Source organism: Tachypleus tridentatus, chromosome 4 (assembly GCF_004210375.1).
Source record: "Tachypleus tridentatus isolate NWPU-2018 chromosome 4, ASM421037v1, whole genome shotgun sequence".
NCBI lineage: Eukaryota > Metazoa > Arthropoda > Merostomata > Xiphosura > Limulidae > Tachypleus > Tachypleus tridentatus.
This window is the reverse complement of record NC_134828.1, coordinates 45162355-45180306: the sequence shown is the minus strand read 5'-3', so window position 1 is coordinate 45180306 and position 17952 is coordinate 45162355. Positions and strand designations below refer to the sequence as shown.

Sequence of the window (17952 nt, the reverse complement as noted above, 5' to 3'; positions counted from 1 at the left end):
TGCAAGTTGAAAGGATTAGTTAGATTTGATACATTCTCAAACTAAGGAGTCATGTTAAAGCAGAAATTTAAATTCTAACAAAGTAACAGGATGCAGAAACTAAAACCATGTTCAAAACAACTTACAAAAAATTTTCCCCAGAAAATTTAAATGTAAAAGATGAGCCACAGTGAACCCCTAATAAAGATTGTATTGTTCTATAATTCTGTGTAAAACTTCAATGTTATGTATAGCCATCCCCAATTTTTAATTAATATACTAGAGGAAATGAAGCTACTTCAACATCACTCACTACTCATGTCTAACCAAAGTGACATGTAACCGTAAACTCTTTTAGCACACTCATGTTTCTATGGCAACAGGTTACAAATTATAAAATCTTATATTAATAGTTTTAACATTCTAAAGTCTGGGCAGCATCCAGCCTAATCAGGTAAGGATACTGATTCTAACCTAAGTATCTGCAAGAGCTAAGTCATTAGAATCAATAAGTTAATAGAATTCCCAATTTTCAAATATGAACAACTTTAGACAATAAGAAGCCTTGATATTATCAAATTTTCTGAGTAACACCATTTTTAAAATCACATTTAACATGAAGTGAACTAGTAGCCAGGAATCTGAACAAAGGGAGAAGAATTTACACTTGGAAAACCTCAGTATATATCAAGATCCTTATCAGATACCTGCCAAAAAGGTCTTTTACTGGAGACAGTAACATGAGACTACTTTTAAAAGTCTGCAAGAGCAAGAACTTGGTAGACACCCTCCTGACAGGGGTGTCATCAAAGTCCATGGAATGGTAGATGCTGCACTAGGCAACTTAGATAAATATAATAACAAGGATACCCCAAGCAACCTTGCAGAAGACCCTAACTTGACAGTGAGGACTGGTAATGCCAGGGCAAAAGGATTGACCACTTTTTTTTTATTATTATTATTATCCTAAACCATATGCAAATTTTGGAAAATTCATATACCGTAGGAGGCAACGCCAGCTGTCTGGCAGGATCCAATGAAAGAGAAATGGGTGCTGAAAAAGAAAATATACTTACCCTACCCAAAGGCAGTGTGAAGATTGAAAAAAATAGATTAGAGTTAAAACTCAGCAGGAAATAAAGCAGGTTTTATGAAAGACATGTGAGAATCATCCACATGTACTAACATACAGATAATATCCAAACTGAAGTAGTTGGCTTGTCCACACTGTAATAGTAGCAGGCAACAGATCTAGACAATGAGGGTCCAACGGTAGAATAAAAAAATAGCAGGAGCCCTTAAAATACGTACGTGCCAAATAACACCAAGACAAGATGCAGAAGATGAGTCTAAATGAGTATATAGGAAAGAAACAGGAGGGAGGGAAATAGGATGAAAAGTACAATCACCATCCCAAGTAACAGAAGTCTTAGAAAAGAAGCCAGGTCTGGGTAAAGTAAGCATAAGTACAATGTAAGACTGTGAAAAACACTAATGATATTAAAATCAGAACAATGGAGACCATAGGTAAGGAGATGGAAATATGTCTAGAAGCCAATAATTCAAACAGAGCATGTGTCAGAGAATATAAAATCATTGTCAGGTCCCAACGAGGCATGAAAAGGGTCGGAATAAAGTGGGGAAGGCAAAATGTAGAAAACCAAGCTGTCCAATAACCAGCTAGAGTGAAGATTGATAGTCCATAGCTAAACAACCACGTGAAAAGGACTGAGCGGTGAGTCACCATAGAACAGGAAGGAAGTGGTAGACAAAACAGTGGTGAAAAGTTTGCCACTTCTGTTGACAGAAAGAAGAAGAAAAAACGAAGGACAAGAGGAATGTGATATAGAAAGTGGTACACAGTTGGAAAGTATAGATGGTTATAAACCAGGCAAATCCCATTCAATGTGTGAAGTTGGAGCAATAGAGGTGACACAGGTATATAAGAAAATGATGAGACCAGTTCTGGCTAAGAGCTTAAACCGTTAGAGCTCAAGAAAAAAGTTTGGTGTTGAGATAAGTGGCAAAAGCCTTCAAGAGAGACACAGCAAACCTGACAAAACACCTGAAAGAGGGGAAACCACCCTTTGGAAAGAATCTGGTCCAGCCAAGAGAGTGAATATGCCATAAGCACATGGCAAATATCAATGGGAATAAATCACAAACAGCAAGTCCAAAATGTGGAAACAAAGTCCTTAAATGGGTAACCCCCAATACTTGATGTAAGAAACAAGTGCAGAATTTTCAGAGTAGATAATGTACAAATAATTCACAAGAAGAGATAAGAAAAGAGAAAATCATGAAGAAACTGCATGTATCTCATAGGAATGCCTGGAAAGGTGGAGATCCCATTATTAGAGGGGGTAGTGAAACAAATGGATTCTTAATGTGGTGTTGGCATGATCATCCTACCAGGATAAATTCTCAAGAAGAGAAAGGAGGAGATACACAAACACGACAACTCTGGCAGTTATTACTTTGTGATTGCAGTCACTTTTTCCCCAATCAAGAAATTTGTGAGTAGCTTGTGTGCATTGTGTAGTTCATTGAGATAATGTGAGCTACATGTTTTCCAAGTGTTTTGCAACCTGTTTGGTAGGCATATTAGTTAAACTTAGTTCACAGGGCAATAACACTGTTACAAAAAAGGCAATTTCGAATAAACAAATGTAGTTTCATATTACAATCTGAAATCATTATAGAAAAAAAAAGATAATTTTGATTTATTTTAATGGTTACAAGATTGGTCATATTGACAAACCTCACACAGAGTTTGGGAAGAATAATACAAAATACAGTCTAGTTTCACGTTTATTTATGATGTTTAAATTTAAATTTCAGATGATTTAAGTGTTTTTAATCTACAAGAAAATCACTTTGCACCCACAGTAGTCAATTTTCTGATTCCACACATTCACATACTCTTGCAGTGAAAAAGAGTTCATTATAAATGATGTTTTTCTCAACAAATGATTCAATCATTATTCACAGTTGACATAATTTTTATGAAGATACACAAAACGTATTAGAAATTATTGTGGTGAAACTATCTATAAAGATAAATTTGGGGTCACAAACTTGGCTGATTCAACCAAGCCCATAGTGAAAAGAAATTATGGTAATGGTTTGTCTCACTGTCTGTTGGTTATGGGTTCAAATCCCTGTCCCCAAACATGTTCATACTTTTACCCATTGGGATGTTGTAACATTAAAATCCATTACACTCTTTGTTGATAAAAAGAGTGGTAACTAACTAGCTGTCTTCTCTTTGGTATGTCATTGCTAAATTAGGGATGGCTAATGCAGGTAGCCCTTAAGTACCTTTGGCCAAAATACAAAACTAACCAAACATTAAAAAATATTAAAACACTAAATGTACAGAATATCACTTGACTAAAATCACAAAGATTTAGAGCAAATAAAATCCAAAAAGCTCACACGTGTACTTACTACAAGTATACCATCGGTCTTCTGTATTCAGTTGTAAACTGTTGCCTCTTTGATATTTTGGAGGCAAAGAGGTTTGAAATTGTATGGCAAACACCACTAATACCTCTTTTTTAATTTTTTATCATCACACCTTGAATACTGAAATTCTGGTACCTAAAAAAAATACAAAAATAATTTTTTAAACTGGTGTATGATTTTAGAAATGCTGAACTTCTCAGAAATACATGCAAAATGTATAACAAATTTATCACAACATAATTTATGACCAGTGGAAAATCTGTTGAGAAACTGATATTATTCTTCAAAGAGAGAGAGAAAGAAAGAAAAATATAATATCACAATAATTTGTGTTTGAAGCAAGATATACCCAGTTTGTCATTGAGATAAATATCTCAGTCTCTGGCTATCTAATTAGCTAAATTTATCAATTATCTGTAATATCATATGGGATGAATCATACTTTTATCATCATTTGTATTCTAGACTTCGTGTTGTTCATAAATTCAATAAGACTTAGCCTCAGAACAATGTATTAGCAATTTGTAAATTTGAGCAAGTTGAGGGTGGGTGTGTGAGGTTCTTGCATTTTCATTGGTTGCTCTGAAGTTCCATATGATTGAAGCATAGAAAATAAAGATTTAGAAGCTTAATGACATTTTACATAACATTTCATAATTTAAGGGGAAGTTCAAAAGAGGAAATAACTGAAGAACAAATATTCAAATTCTCACACTAGGGTAAATTAAAGTTGTTTTAAATATTTTTCTTATATTATTAAGAACTTAAAATTTATATAATATTAAAAGCTGCATTATCATCTATGGTTTCTTGTCATGTTTGTTCGTACATCAAGGTAGTTAAGTGGTTTAATTATATTCTGAATGTAAGTTACTGAAACATCATGACACGTCAGTTTGACCAGCCCGTGTGCTAAGAGTTCATACATCTCAAGTGTCTTGTTCGGATCATGAAAGGTGTCAACCAATGTACTTATATAGTTTTATTTAGACTGTACTCTGCCCTTAAATACAAAATGATTAGTAAAGCATACTGCAAGTGATTCCAGTGCCAGCAGTAAGACAAAACACTGAGACACAACCCATCTCAGTAACAACAAAACTAGAAACCATCAAGAAGTTTGACAAAAGCCAGACTTATGTTCTCATCATCAGCTACAGCAACTATCGAGAAAGAAAAAATTCTCTCTTAAGTTACTAAATCGGTATTGCCCTATGATAATGGATAGCAAAGACTGACTTGACAGATTAAAAAAAAGAGCATCATTTACACAGCCTAAAGGCGGCAAGTGCTAAAAGGGAAGCAACATCAATGTGCCAACCAGTTTAAAAGATATTATTGAACAAAGAGGATATATGACCCATCAAGTTTTCAACATTTGAGAGACTGATCTATATTGGAAGAAGATGCCAGACAGAACAGGTTTAAACAACAAAAACAATTTTTGACAACTGGTTTACAACTTTGTCTGCCCTACAGTAGAGAGATATTTTTCTATGGAAAATGTTTCCCATAAAGCACTAGTGGTTGATGACAACTCACCAAATCACCCTAACAACCTAATTTACACATCAACAAACATTTCTGTGGAGTTTCTTACTCCAAACACCACTTCTTTGAACCAACAAATAAATCAATACGTCATAGCCTCTATTAAAGCATATCACTTGTGACAAATCTTCAGATAAATGATCAGGGGCAGTGGACAGCAACAGAAACATCTACATTAGAGGTTTCTGGAAACCATTCAACATCAAGAATGTAAAGAGGTTACTACCTCAAATATGAATGCAGTTTGGAAAAAAAAACTGGCTAAAATATGTGTACACTTTTCATCCTCTTGTTAAAATAAATCACATCATTAGCACATCAGTTTGGATTTTAATGGAATTGATGAGCAACTCATCAATGACTTACTGAAATCATACTACAAACAACTGACCAATAAAGCGCTGATAAAACTCTCACCAAAATTTGGCTGCTCATGAAAAGAAAGATGACTAAAAACCAGAACCACAATTGTTTTTAAAAGAAATGATGTTTCCCCTATTACAAGGCAATAATTATAATTATTATTTTGCATGTGAAATTGGAATATTTACTGATGCATACAAGTATTTTTAATCTTGAGATCAAAATTACTATGCATGTTGGATAGTCAACATGCATGAAGAAAGTAGGCACAAGAAAAGCATTACTTAAAAACGTCTTAAAACTAAATAACAAAAAATTTTCAGAGTCTGAAGAAGAGAATATTATTTATTCCTCTTCAGCTTTAACATGTAAATCTATATAATACTTACCCCAGAGTGACATAAAATCAAGAAATACAGCAGCACCATTGTCGAAAAGATGAGTTATTCTTTCAAAATTGCACGTATGGCTTAATCTTCCATATCTACATACTTCTACGTCACACCAAGGACATAAAATGGTGTCCTTGTAGTCTTCATAAATTCCCTCACTGTAAAAACAAATGCATTTTAGTTTTAAATCTATAGAAAAAACACAGTACAGCTGGACATCCAAATCAACCATAATATACAACTATCAATTTCAATGATAATGCCACATAAAATAACTGATTAACTTAAATTATGTTTGAATCAATTTATCACAAAAATTATTTAAAATATTTTAAGGTAAATTAATGGTTCAAAACATATCAACCAATAAAAATTAATGGTTCCAATTATTATTCTTTGCAATTAATCCAGCAACAAATGGCTTGTGTGAAAATAATTAATTAGCTAACCATTGATTAATTAGTCTTGTGATTAATCACTTACCACATTCCATCAATCATGTAGCTCTAAGTAACTGATTTATCTGAGGTATAATTTAGAAAATGATCAAACATGAGTTTTAAAAATAATAAACTGTTTGATTACTCTTTTATCTTTTTTTTCCCCCTTATTCATACCTGTGAGTAAGGCCCAAGAAGGTAAGGCACCCATACAGTAAACACAACACTCCTACTAATGAAGCTTAAATCAGCATGCAGGTGTAAAATCCAAGCCAAGTAAAGTACAGGCTTAACTCCAAAATATTCCCTGAAAAAATTGAAAGGAATAAACACTGAAGTGAGTCTTATCAAACAAATTATAGTGGGTACAATAACTAATGAGAAACTCCAAAAAATCCATCCTTAAGAATTTTTTTTATATATATAAAGATTTGTCTCAATTTTAAACTCTGACTAGTATGACTAATAATTGTAAATTACTAGTAAATGACTAGTAATTTCATGCTAAAATTAATAAAATGTATATATCTTCAATATTACAGTTTCCTAACTTCATTTGCAGAGCTTCTAGAATCTTCTAATTGAATATCAAGTCATTTTTGGTAAAACTTTATATGTTATGCATTATTTTCTCTACCCTTACACTATATGAGCTTAGGCCATTTGTTTAACCTTGTAACCACACAAAAAAAAAAAAAAAAAAAATGAAACAACATTTTCATTTCTAAAATCCCTGCAGATTACAATAGAAGCTTATCATTATTTATCCTGACTATTGCCAGGCTTGCATCAGTTAAATATGATAACTTCCTATATACTAAACCTATGTAACAAGCTAGGAATCACCTTGTATACACTTAGTTCAAATTACAGCATAAAATTATGTAATACACACAATCTTCATACATATATACAAATATTGCAAATAAATTAATCTATTTCTTCATTTATATTTTCTCATGTTACCTAAGAATCATTTTTTTTACTTTTATAACAAACAAAATATGTACACAAAAAATAACAAAAATCTAGTACTTAATTGTGAATGCTGTAATTTCTTTTGTTGTCAAAGACTTAAAGTGTTGAGAAATGCTAACCCAAATTTTCACTGGGCTGTTTATTGTTTTTCCCAAATTATTTATTAATTTCAAATATATACTTTAGAGCACAAACAATAATAAACACAAAGCATACAATGTCCTATAATTATTACAATTTAACTGGTTTTCTAACCAAACATTGTGCATTAAAACAATTTCCTTAGCTGGTTAAACTAAACTTAGTTATAGCAGATTTGAATCTACGTTCCGATAAACTTAAAAGCCATCCTGTGAACGAGATGGCATAAAACATAAGATTAAATATTGGTTATCAATAATGTAATAGCAAATACCAAAGACAGAGAGAGAGAGAATTATTGACATTTTTGAAAGACTGCATGTAAGAGAACAGAGCTTTATGGGATGGCTTGGTAACTGTAACATTATGTTATGTATTAGGAAAATCTGCATGTCTGAAAGTTGTATTCAATCTCAGTCAATCAAATACAAGTGAAAAGACGATCTAAGATGAGCAATTTGGAACAAACAAGTGCCATCACGTGATACAGAAATGTGAACACTAAAACGTTACAAATTAAAATATTTTACTTTCGAAATTCAGAAATTAAAACTATATTACACAATAGAAACATCTGATTAACTTTATACTTATACTATTAGATCTACATCTATTTTGATTATTACCACATCTTTATGGAATTTTATAGCTCAATGAAAATAATACATTAGCAACACGAGAGAATTATCTCCCACCTATCACGACTGACTCTCCTTATATATAATTATTGTATTTAGAATGATCTCTTTCAAAACACAACCAGTATAAATAAAACACCAACTGAGACTCTAAACATGGCATACAAATATAAGATGTTTTTTTTTTGGTAATTTCAATCTTTTACCAAGCACTTTTACCAAGTGCTTTTTATATTAAATATCATATTAAATAAATAAATTCTGTCCAGGTAATTAATTATTAACACTCATTTGATGTCATCAAGAGGTTGTTCTTTATATATTGCTGAAAACAAAGCCCAGTTGTTCATTAACCATTTCCGAGGAACTTTTTCATCTGAAGAATCACATTCACCCTAAAATACGTCAAAGTAAATTATCAACATAACTATTATTTTACTGATACAAGAAGTGAAATATCTCCAAGCATAATGACAACTGATAAAAATATGTTAAAGTGCACTTTACTGGAAAATAATATTAATAACAAACTACAGTGGAGCGCCGTTAAGCCGCGGTATTTGGGGGTCAACCTGCTTAACTGCGGCTTAAACCTTTGTGACTGAAAAGCCGAAGTCGCCAACAGCTCCGCCGAGGAGCCTCATCCGGACCATTGCATGATCATTATAATATTAATGTAAAGACTATTCAGATACATTTGACAAGTGCCGTTTTAACACAAACGACCAATGCATTGCGATGGTTCGCTTTTCCCTGTAAAATTTCGTCTTCCCGTGTTACATGCGGGCCGCCATGTCAATATGATATGCTCACTATTAATTCAGAAACTGAAGTGATTTCTATTGGGTTTGTGGCCAATATTTATACAATTGCATAAAAATATTGGATTATCGAATTAAAAATAATACTTTAATTATTGATCACTTTTTTCACGGATTTACCGCGGATTAACTTTAATGTATGGAGAGGTGTGATTCGGTAAAAATGGCGGCATCCATAAAGCTGACATAGAGAGCGGATAAGGTAGATTAACGGTCGATTTCTATTGTAATATGTTTTATTTTATTTCCCAAATTAAAGCAAATCCTTTTAAATATCCCTTGAAGTTATAAAGACAAGGAGAGTGTGAGAAACTTTAAAAGCCAGGTAGTAGATTTAATACATCAAATATTTTGGTACAAGACTTGCTACAGCGGCTTAAGCGATTTCGCTTAATGGCGCTCCACTGTACAGGAAAAACCCTATCACACAAATTCTTCAGGTTCATGACCTGAGCAATGCTTTTGACATGAAAAATTGTACTTTCTCAATACTTTATCAACATCAAGCACACTTGGAAAGAAGAATCCAATAAGTTAACTGACTTCATGTAAAGGAATGGCAGCTTTATCATTGATAAGCTTGGTTATTCCTGAAAAAATAGGAGAAAAAAACAGTATAAATATATAAGGCATGAAATATTTAAATATGAAAATATTTAACAAAACAATGTAAAGAGTGATTGCAATGATTTTTATTCATCACTATATATCATATAATATCTTGGAACCACGTATCCTAAGTAACAAACCCAAACACGCACGTCAAGTACCTCAAAGTTGCCAGTGGCTAAGTTTTTTGTTTTTTTTTAGTAGTTTAGGAACCCTGTAACTGTTATTATTTACCAAATTTTCATTTTCATACTTTGATGAAATAGGGTTTCATTATACTCTTCTGTTGAACCATTGATAACAGGATTCAAAATTAAAGCTTACAGAGAAATAAAAAAAACTTATTGGATTGCTAATCTAAATACTGTTCAACCTTTTGAACTTAATCTAGAACCTGGAATCGATGATCTTCGTTCACTGGTTTCATCTTTGTCGAAAACAATATTTTTATTCTTTGCTTATTTCTTCTTGTATCGCGAAAGCTGAATTTAGTAAAACATACTATTTGTTTAAGATAATTTTTCATATAAATTTTTATAAACTGATCAGTATATCTTTTTTAAACTGTCTCCAGGTGTTACCTTTACTTTACTTAAATGCTTAAGTAGAGTTTTAAATACACACATATTCAGCCATTTCTAAAGTAAAATATTCCTAACACCTTTTTGCATACATTCTCACCACTGGTTATATTATACTGGAAATGAGACATTTACACCAGAACATAGAGAAATAGACATTTCTTGGAAAACCAGATGACCTTTCTGATGTTACTAAACTACCTTTATTTGTGTATAACTCATTTGATTACACCACCATTTCCAATATGTAACTGAAGAAAGTCCACCTTCAAAAAGTGTTCAAATTATGGGGCTTATATTTAATTTCTATCAAGACATTTTGAACCTACATGTTTTTACAACATCTTGAATGACTTGTACAGTATATTGTCCAAATAAAGAAGCACACACACCTCCAATACTGGGTCTTAGAGCAGAATTAATTGACTTCTTTTCAAACTGTTTATTATCAATATGTATTGCATCACAACACATAACGTCATGTTTTGCCTGTTACAATGCTAACTATATAGGACTGACCTAAACATTAGGGAAAGTTGCTTACGTTCTACATAAAATACAGAGTGGACCATAACTGAAATTATTTGATTTAACTGTGCATTGGTTTCCATTTCTGTGTGATTGTATCAGGAATAACCAGGGTTACAGGGATTTTATTCATTTCTATTAAGACATCTGGAACTTTCATGTTTTTCTAACACCATAATTATACTGTTCTCCTAATGTCTTTAGACAGTGGTTCTACAGTAAAACCATAAAATTAAAAGAAGAGTATGGGAAAATGCCAAGCTGAAACTTTGAAGAAAATAGAAAACCTAGCATTCAGAGAGGGAAAAACATATTTGTTCATTCTATTTCATATTTATCAGTTTCTCATTTCACTGCACATTGGTAATTTCATTACTGTTAGTATTAGGGTTGAAAAAATAGTAGATAAAATATAGTTTTGCCAGAAAAATAGCTTTGAAAATAAGTATTATTTTACTTTTAAGCATGGAAACTTTCACTCAGACCAATTCATTTAAGGCTTTGGAAATTCACAGATAGATTTTTATGGGAAATATTTTAATAGAAATATTGATTACTTGTGTACAATACAGCTATGGCTACTGAAAGCTTAACAAATTTCATAAATGAATGTGTCATAAATTTAGAATTATAGTAAAAATTAGTACTTACAGCTCCACATGAGCAGGTGTTTCCCTATTGGACTGACCCCATACACATAGGGTGTTAATATTATTTATCACTATTAATTTTTATATTTATGAATAATATTCAGCACTATTAAATTTTAGGACTAAAACTTAATTCAGTTGAAACTTACCAAATATTATCAAGTGTTAATAAGCAAAGTTAGCCAACTGATCAATCAGTACATTCTAGTAATTGTAGCTTCCTGTTTTCTGTGTATTAACTTATGAATATTACATTCTTCTAGTCAGTTTGCTATACAAAATCAGATTCATTAACTGTTCACATCATCTGTAAATACTTCTAGTACTTACAGTCTTATGTCAAACTACATTAAAAAATACAAGTCTCTAAATTTAAATTGTAAAGCTTAATATGACAGAAAAGATCAGGTGAACGTTCCATCTTGGGATTTTATATATACACTAGAAAATAAATCAACAGCTGGTCAGTGTGAGGTCAAAACTAAATATAATGATAACAAGTATGAATCATACCCAAAGGGTATTTTAAGATGCAGATATTTAAACATCAGCCCTAAAAATACACTAACTTTTAATTAACAGATTTCTTAATATTATTTCCACTAAATATTTGAGGGCTATCTGTGCAAGATGTCCCTAATTTAGACTAGAGGGAAGGCAGCTAGTCATCACTGCCCACTATTAACTCTTGAGCTACTCTTTTACTAATGGATAGACTGTTATACTATAATGCCCCCCACAGTTGAAAGGCAAGCATGTTTGGTGTGACAGGAATTTAAATCTGCAACCCTGTGATTCAAGTGCCCTGTCCATCTGACCATGCTGGATTATATAATTTAAGGATATATAAGTGAATGAAAAAAGTAAGCTACCCAAATTTCAGATTCTCATTTGTGATTACGTTTAGCTCGTGTTTCTATCTTAAATATAAATTTTAGTACCTTACTGTTCATGTTAGGAAATCCTAACATGATATAGAAAAGTTACATCTTACAACCTTTGTTTTGTTACTTTTCAAAATTTAGAAGTTAAAACTGATTGGCCAAAAAATAAAAGTGAACTAAAAACTAAACTTATTGACATAGACTCTTCATAAAAGCGTTCAATTAATTTTTGTGTACATGGTAGGCAGTTGTGGCACGAGCACTTTGAATCACCTACAGCAAGAGTAAACATAATTTATGAAACTTAATTTGTACTCAAAACTGAAATTTGTATCACCACTTGTATATGATGGTACTTTGTGTAAAACTTTATTACAAGTAAACATAATGAACTACCTTTTAGAATAGTTGGAAGACTTACAGAAATTATTACAAAAGTCAATTAAAAAGTTTGCTTTGTTTGTAATCTTTTTTATACCTTTAGCACCTCTCAGAAAAAGCTAACTACACACATTTTAATTATTATAAACTCATCATAAAATGTTATCATTTTAAAATGCAAGGAAAACATATAAGCATGATACTTAAAAGAATTTCATATTTTATACAACTAATTGAAAACATTCAGTTTTCTCTTCCAGATTATCTAATGACTCACTTCATAATAAAGAAATTTATTTTCAAAAAGTATAAATTTTGCTTACGAGTTTTTTCAGTAATTCTGATGTATAGTAAATTATGCAGAAAGGAAACTAAATACAACAAATCTCAAATAGCATTATTTCTACCAGGTTCCTTGACTAACTGGTAAATAAATCAATGTTGAACAGTTAACATATTCCCTTTTCTCTTATGGTTTGACTAACAGTTACATATTAGGTTGTATTTCAGAACGGCTGCTATGGGTATTAACGCTTTTATTATTATAAAACATTAACTTCTGATCTATTAAATTTTATTCAATGTTCAGCCAATTCCAACTACCACCAGTAAATCTGAAGAAACAAATGTTTCTAGTAAAAAGTTTATTGTCATTTGTAACTTTTAGAATATCACAAAGTGTTGTCAGCCAGTTTAAAGTTATATCACAAAATTTGTTTGACGTTAACGTGATCGAAAAGTTTCAAAGTGATATGTACGTAAGTGAAGCAAAATTTTTATATTTTAACCCTAAACCCTCACCCTATATGAGTACGTCATCAAAACAGTATATAAATATATTAGGATTCTAAAGTGTAAGATATTAAAAAGTTATTCTTTTGAAAGTTTATTTTTTTTAGGTTTCAGTTACGGTTTGAATCGTAGTTTTTGTGTTTCTTTCACGGTTTATTGACGATTTCTAGAATTATTGATAGATTTGAGTGTGCGCATGCACATATATAAACAATATATAAGTATATTAGGATTCTAAAGTGTAAGATATTAAAATGATATTTCTCTAAATTAATGTAGAGAACTTGTTTTTTACTGTACATCTCAGTATAAACGAGTTGAGGTTTTATCAGAAACTAGGTTTTCCAGAATTATTGATATCTACGCATGCTCACGTGTGAGTTATGTGAGTTACGTCATCAAAAGACCGGAAGAAATGAAAAAGTAATTTGAAAGAGGGTCGAAATCCGATGAAACAAACGTTTATAACAAAAAGTTTATTACCATTTGTAACTTTTAGGATATTGCAAAGTAGTGTCAGCCTGTTTAAAGTTATATCACAAAAATTCTTTTACGTTAACGTGATCCAATAGTCTCAAAGTGATACGTACGTAAGTAAAGAAAAAATTTTATATTCTAACCGGTTGTTTCGTTGAAACCGAAACTGAAATCTAGCAGAAAACTCTAGAAACTCAAAAGTACGGTTGAAACCTAGAAACTCAAAAGTACGGTTGAAACACTAACATAAAAAAATGACCTTTTAAAGGGACCTATTTTTTATTGTTGGTTTCTCTTTAGGTTTCAGTTACGGTTTGAAAAAATAACCAGTAATGAAGAAATTGGAAAGTAAAACCCTTTAAAAGTTTCTTTTTTAGGTTTCAGTTTCAGTTTGAACCGTAGTTTTGGTTATTTCAAACCGAAACTGAAACTTAAAGAAAAACCATTAATGAAGAAATTTGAAACAAAACCCTTTAGAAGATCATTTTAGGTTTCAGTTTCATCCGTAGTGTTTTGTTTCTTTCACGGTTTATTTACGGTTTTCCAGAATTATTGATATATTTGAATGTACGCATGCTCACTTCTCTGCAAAATTTATGTGCGTTACGTTATATTAGGATTCTAAAGTGTAAGATATTAAAATGGTATTTCTCAAAATTAATATAGCGAACTTGTTTTTTACTGTACATTTCTGGAATAAATTTGGAGGTTTTATCAGAAACTAGGCTTATGGACGGTTTCCAGAATTATTGATATTTACGCATGCTCACGTGTGAGTTATGCGAGTTACGTCATCAAAAGACCGCAAGATGTGAAAAGATTTTGAAAAAGGTTTGAAATCCGATGAAACAAACGTTTATAACAAAAAGTTTATTACCATTTGTAACTTTTATTATATCACAAAGTGTTGTCAGCCAGTTTAAAGTTATATCACAAAAACTCTTTGACGTTAACGTGATCCAAATATCTCGATGTGATACGTACGTAAGTAAAGCAAAATTTTATATTCTAACCCTAAACGATCCAGTCTAAGCCTCTTTTCTCTATATCACTGTTCAATGCAGAATCACCGCTATAGTTATTTTTTGAGGCAATTGTGGGCTATTTAAATCGTTTGTAAAAATGTATCTCAAGACAGTTGGTATGGTTATTAAAACTATACAAGTGGAGAACAACGTTTCGATCTTAGATTATGTTTAGGTTAAGAAAGTTGAAAAAGTTTTATTTTTGTGTTGAAAGTTTGAAGAAGATAACGTTTTGAACAATTTTAAAAGTAATACATTTATTGTACTTTGTCATAGGTTTATGCGTGAAATACAATCAATACAGTTGAGACGAACAAAACACCTGAAATTACAATATTATTGCATACCAATCAAAAAATGAGTGTTCTTTACCAGAAAATAATGATCTCTGTGAAGTTCTGTTAAAATTTGGTTATTTTCATGTAAGATTATTATTATTGAAATGAAAAACTTCTTATATACTAATTAAACATTAACAATTTGTTGCTTTCTATTTATTTTCTGGGTGTAACAAATCTTGAATTAATTGTAGATTGTTATATATTTTCAAACTGGGATATTTACTAACTGAAACGTGAAAAGTGATTTATTTACTAGTGGGTCACCATCTTTCTTAATGAAGTGGTAAAAGTTACTTTTTTTTTTTTTGTTATGACCATTATGTTACTACCATTTGAATATATTGCTGAACAAATATACATCTTACAACTGTGATATCTTGATTTGAAATGAATTTGTCCCATCGTAATACAGGCTTATCTTAATTTGCTTTGAATGAGGACTGCAAGATAGGGTAAAGTATAAGAAACATGCCCATGTCAAATCATCCAGATTTTGGAGAATTTTTTGGAATGCCTTGAAAAAATTCATATGTGCTAATATAATGAAAAATTGCCAAAGATTAGATCAATATTTCTAATAGTTTCTCATTACAATGTTGTAATGAAAATGTAGGCTGTAGCCTTGTAAAATGTAATTAATTTTTTGTTATTTTTGGCGAATTCATTTTCAGGCAACTTTGGCTGCAAGAGAAAGAAGGTGGTAGAAGGCTGAAATTTGCTGCACTGACTGAATTAATCTCTGATAATTCAAAAATGGTCTGAAACAAAACTTATCTCTCTTAGGATTTTCATAGTGAGGCTGTAAAATCACCTGAAAACCCAAAATTGTAAAAAAACATTGGTTTATTTAATAAGCCATAGCTCTAAGACTTAATGTGATACAAAGCTAAATTTTCTTTTCAAATTTCCTATAACATATCCGTTGTACATAAAGGTTCATTAGGTCTCCGGTAGTTTATGATTTAGCTAAAAATAGCCCTACTTCAGGTCACAGTTTGACCATGTCACCAGTTATTCAGCCTTTTCAGATATTTACCATATATTCTTACATCTCTGAATATGATCTAGAAAAAAAGTCAGGATGGTGTTCAATCTACTTTTTGAGTTATAATTTTTTAAAGTATCCTCCCACCATATGTTGTTTACTTGAAAAAAAACACTGTGTGCAAATATATCCATACAATTTTGCAATAATTTATGAATCCCATTGAAATATTCTAATCAGAGTTTACCATATATTCTTACATCTCTGATGTAATTTTTCATGATATGGGTAGATGAGCACTTGAATTTTTTTTTAAGGCATTTTGTGGGGGTCATTTTCCTTCTTGAAGCTTCTTCCTCAAACTTAAAAGTTTAGAGTTTGACAAGTTAGAAGGAAACCAACTCTTCCCCTTTTCCAATACATGTGTGGACCTTTGATAAACATGTAGAGCAACTGAGTAGGAAATGGATTGGTAGACAATCCAAATCACATATTCCGTGATGACGAGACAAACCCACTTGTAGAGAAAATTATATATTGAAAAACGGCTGGTATGGGTAGAGAAAACAAACAATGTTTTGACTTTCTTCAGTCATCTTCTTGTTCACAAAGAAAGAAAGGGTTGCTGACCAGTAGCTGACTACATGTTTGAAGGTGGTTGTGTAGAGGGCATGTTTAGATGTTTGATTATATTTAGATATAAACCAATACAAAGGACCACCTTGATTTTGTGCTTGAGTTGTTGTATAGGAAGGCTTCTTTAATTTTGCATTTGTTTGTTTGTTTGGGTGTTTTCTATGGTTATGTTGTGCTTATTTAATTTGCAGTATTTAAAAACGTGAAGGTGACTTTTTGTGTTTGTTGAATCTGGTTTCCATTTCTCTACTTGTTTTTCCAACATAGAAGTTGGCAGTTATCATATTGTATTTTATAATGTTGGTGTTGTATTTGTCAGTGTAGTTTTTATATAGTATAGACCTTAGTTATGTGCCTGGTTTTTGAATAAATTTGGTATTAACTGGAATGTCATATTTTGTTGCTAGTTTTTTTGCCAAATGTTGGTTATTTTTCTGCTGATGTTGGGAATATGTGATATGCGACCTGATATGGTTTCTTGATTTTTTAAATTGTGGGGTATATTTGCTTTTGCTAGTTGATTTTGCTTTTTGTCCATGTGTGTGTGTGAACATTATACGCATTATGTGAGTAATAAAAATGAGTGTGATAAAAAGGTTGAAAAATTTAAATTTATATATGTCAAACATATTTTTGTGGAATTGATTATTATCTGTGAAACATCCTCTAATTGTACATAATTTTATGTGTTAATAAAGTGAATGAATGTGTTATTAAGTGTAAAGATACCAGTTTCGTTAACAGTTAAACCGTTTCATTAAATAATTGGTTTGAGAAACATGTAAATATAAATGAAGGCTATTAAAATGAGACCTTAGAGTTAATTGGCTAATGCAGTTACGGCTTAAATCATGGTAAAATTAAATTATATATGGATTTTCTCATTACCAGGTTCTAATATAACATTGTTAGGAAAGCTGAAGGAATTGGTTGGAAAAGAAAGAGAAAAGACAGTCATAAAAATAGTAATTAAAGCTGATACTTTTATTGAAAGTACATAGCCAATAAGTAAAATGAACATTGGTTATATTTTACGATGATTGTAATTACATTATATTTCCCTTTTCTTTGTCTTTTAGAACATTGATCATGATGTAATCTCACAAAGATAAAGATTTTTATGAAAATCAGCAACATTTTTGTTGCAATGATGCTATCAACAGTGAAGTATTTTGTGTTTGGTTTATAACATCCAACCATTTATTCAAAATGTCTTGGGGTAATACAACATTTGTTAGTTTAAAAGTTTCAACTTGAAAGAATTTTCCGATATTATATCAAGATCTAAACAC

At 31.2% G+C, this 17952-nt stretch overlaps 2 protein-coding genes across 49 annotated transcripts in view; one reads left to right on the top strand and one right to left on the bottom strand.

Annotated features, from left to right (window-relative positions):
* The window catches only part of LOC143249008 (anoctamin-9-like), a 218988-nt gene that overhangs the window by 130713 nt on the left and 70323 nt on the right, over positions 1–17952 (top strand). The window contains exon 1 of one of the 46 annotated variants that reach the window (XM_076498202.1): positions 8918–8973. The exons of 42 other annotated variants lie outside the window; for them this stretch is intronic. Coding sequence is in view for 2 of the 4 variants with exons in the window: in XM_076498199.1 (XP_076354314.1) it covers positions 14517–14657 (141 nt within the window). In the remaining 2 variants the exon portion in view is untranslated. Of the gene's footprint in view, positions 1–8917; positions 8974–13596; positions 13787–14436; positions 14658–17952 lie in introns of those variants that run through there. 3 more of the 46 variants (XM_076498201.1, XM_076498199.1, XM_076498182.1) reach the window with 3 other exon arrangements.
* On the bottom strand, positions 3445–8136 carry LOC143249022 (anoctamin-9-like). Of its 3 annotated transcripts, XR_013027365.1 has the most exons (4): positions 7587–7932; positions 6371–6500; positions 5751–5911; positions 3445–3582 (listed from the first exon to the last, which is right to left on the bottom strand). XR_013027365.1 is itself a non-coding variant. In XM_076498216.1 (3 exons), exons 1-3 carry the CDS (start codon positions 7941–7943, stop codon positions 3554–3556), a joined length of 195 nt encoding a protein of 64 aa, XP_076354331.1. In that variant the 5' UTR covers positions 7944–8136; the 3' UTR covers positions 3445–3553. The 3 variants fall into 3 exon arrangements, 2 of the variants coding, with proteins under 2 accessions (XP_076354331.1, XP_076354330.1); XM_076498216.1 differs by lacking the exons at positions 6371–6500; positions 7587–7932 and adding an exon at positions 7939–8136; XM_076498215.1 differs by lacking the exon at positions 7587–7932 and having other exon boundaries at positions 6237–6376.

What these genes read in the sequence shown, in the direction of transcription:
- LOC143249022 (XM_076498215.1), bottom strand. An exon ending in TGATTTTATGTCACTCTGGG is followed by an intron (nt 3,583 to 5,750) that starts GTAAGTATTATA and finishes TATTTTTTTTAG; the next exon opens with GTACCAGAATTTCAGTATTC.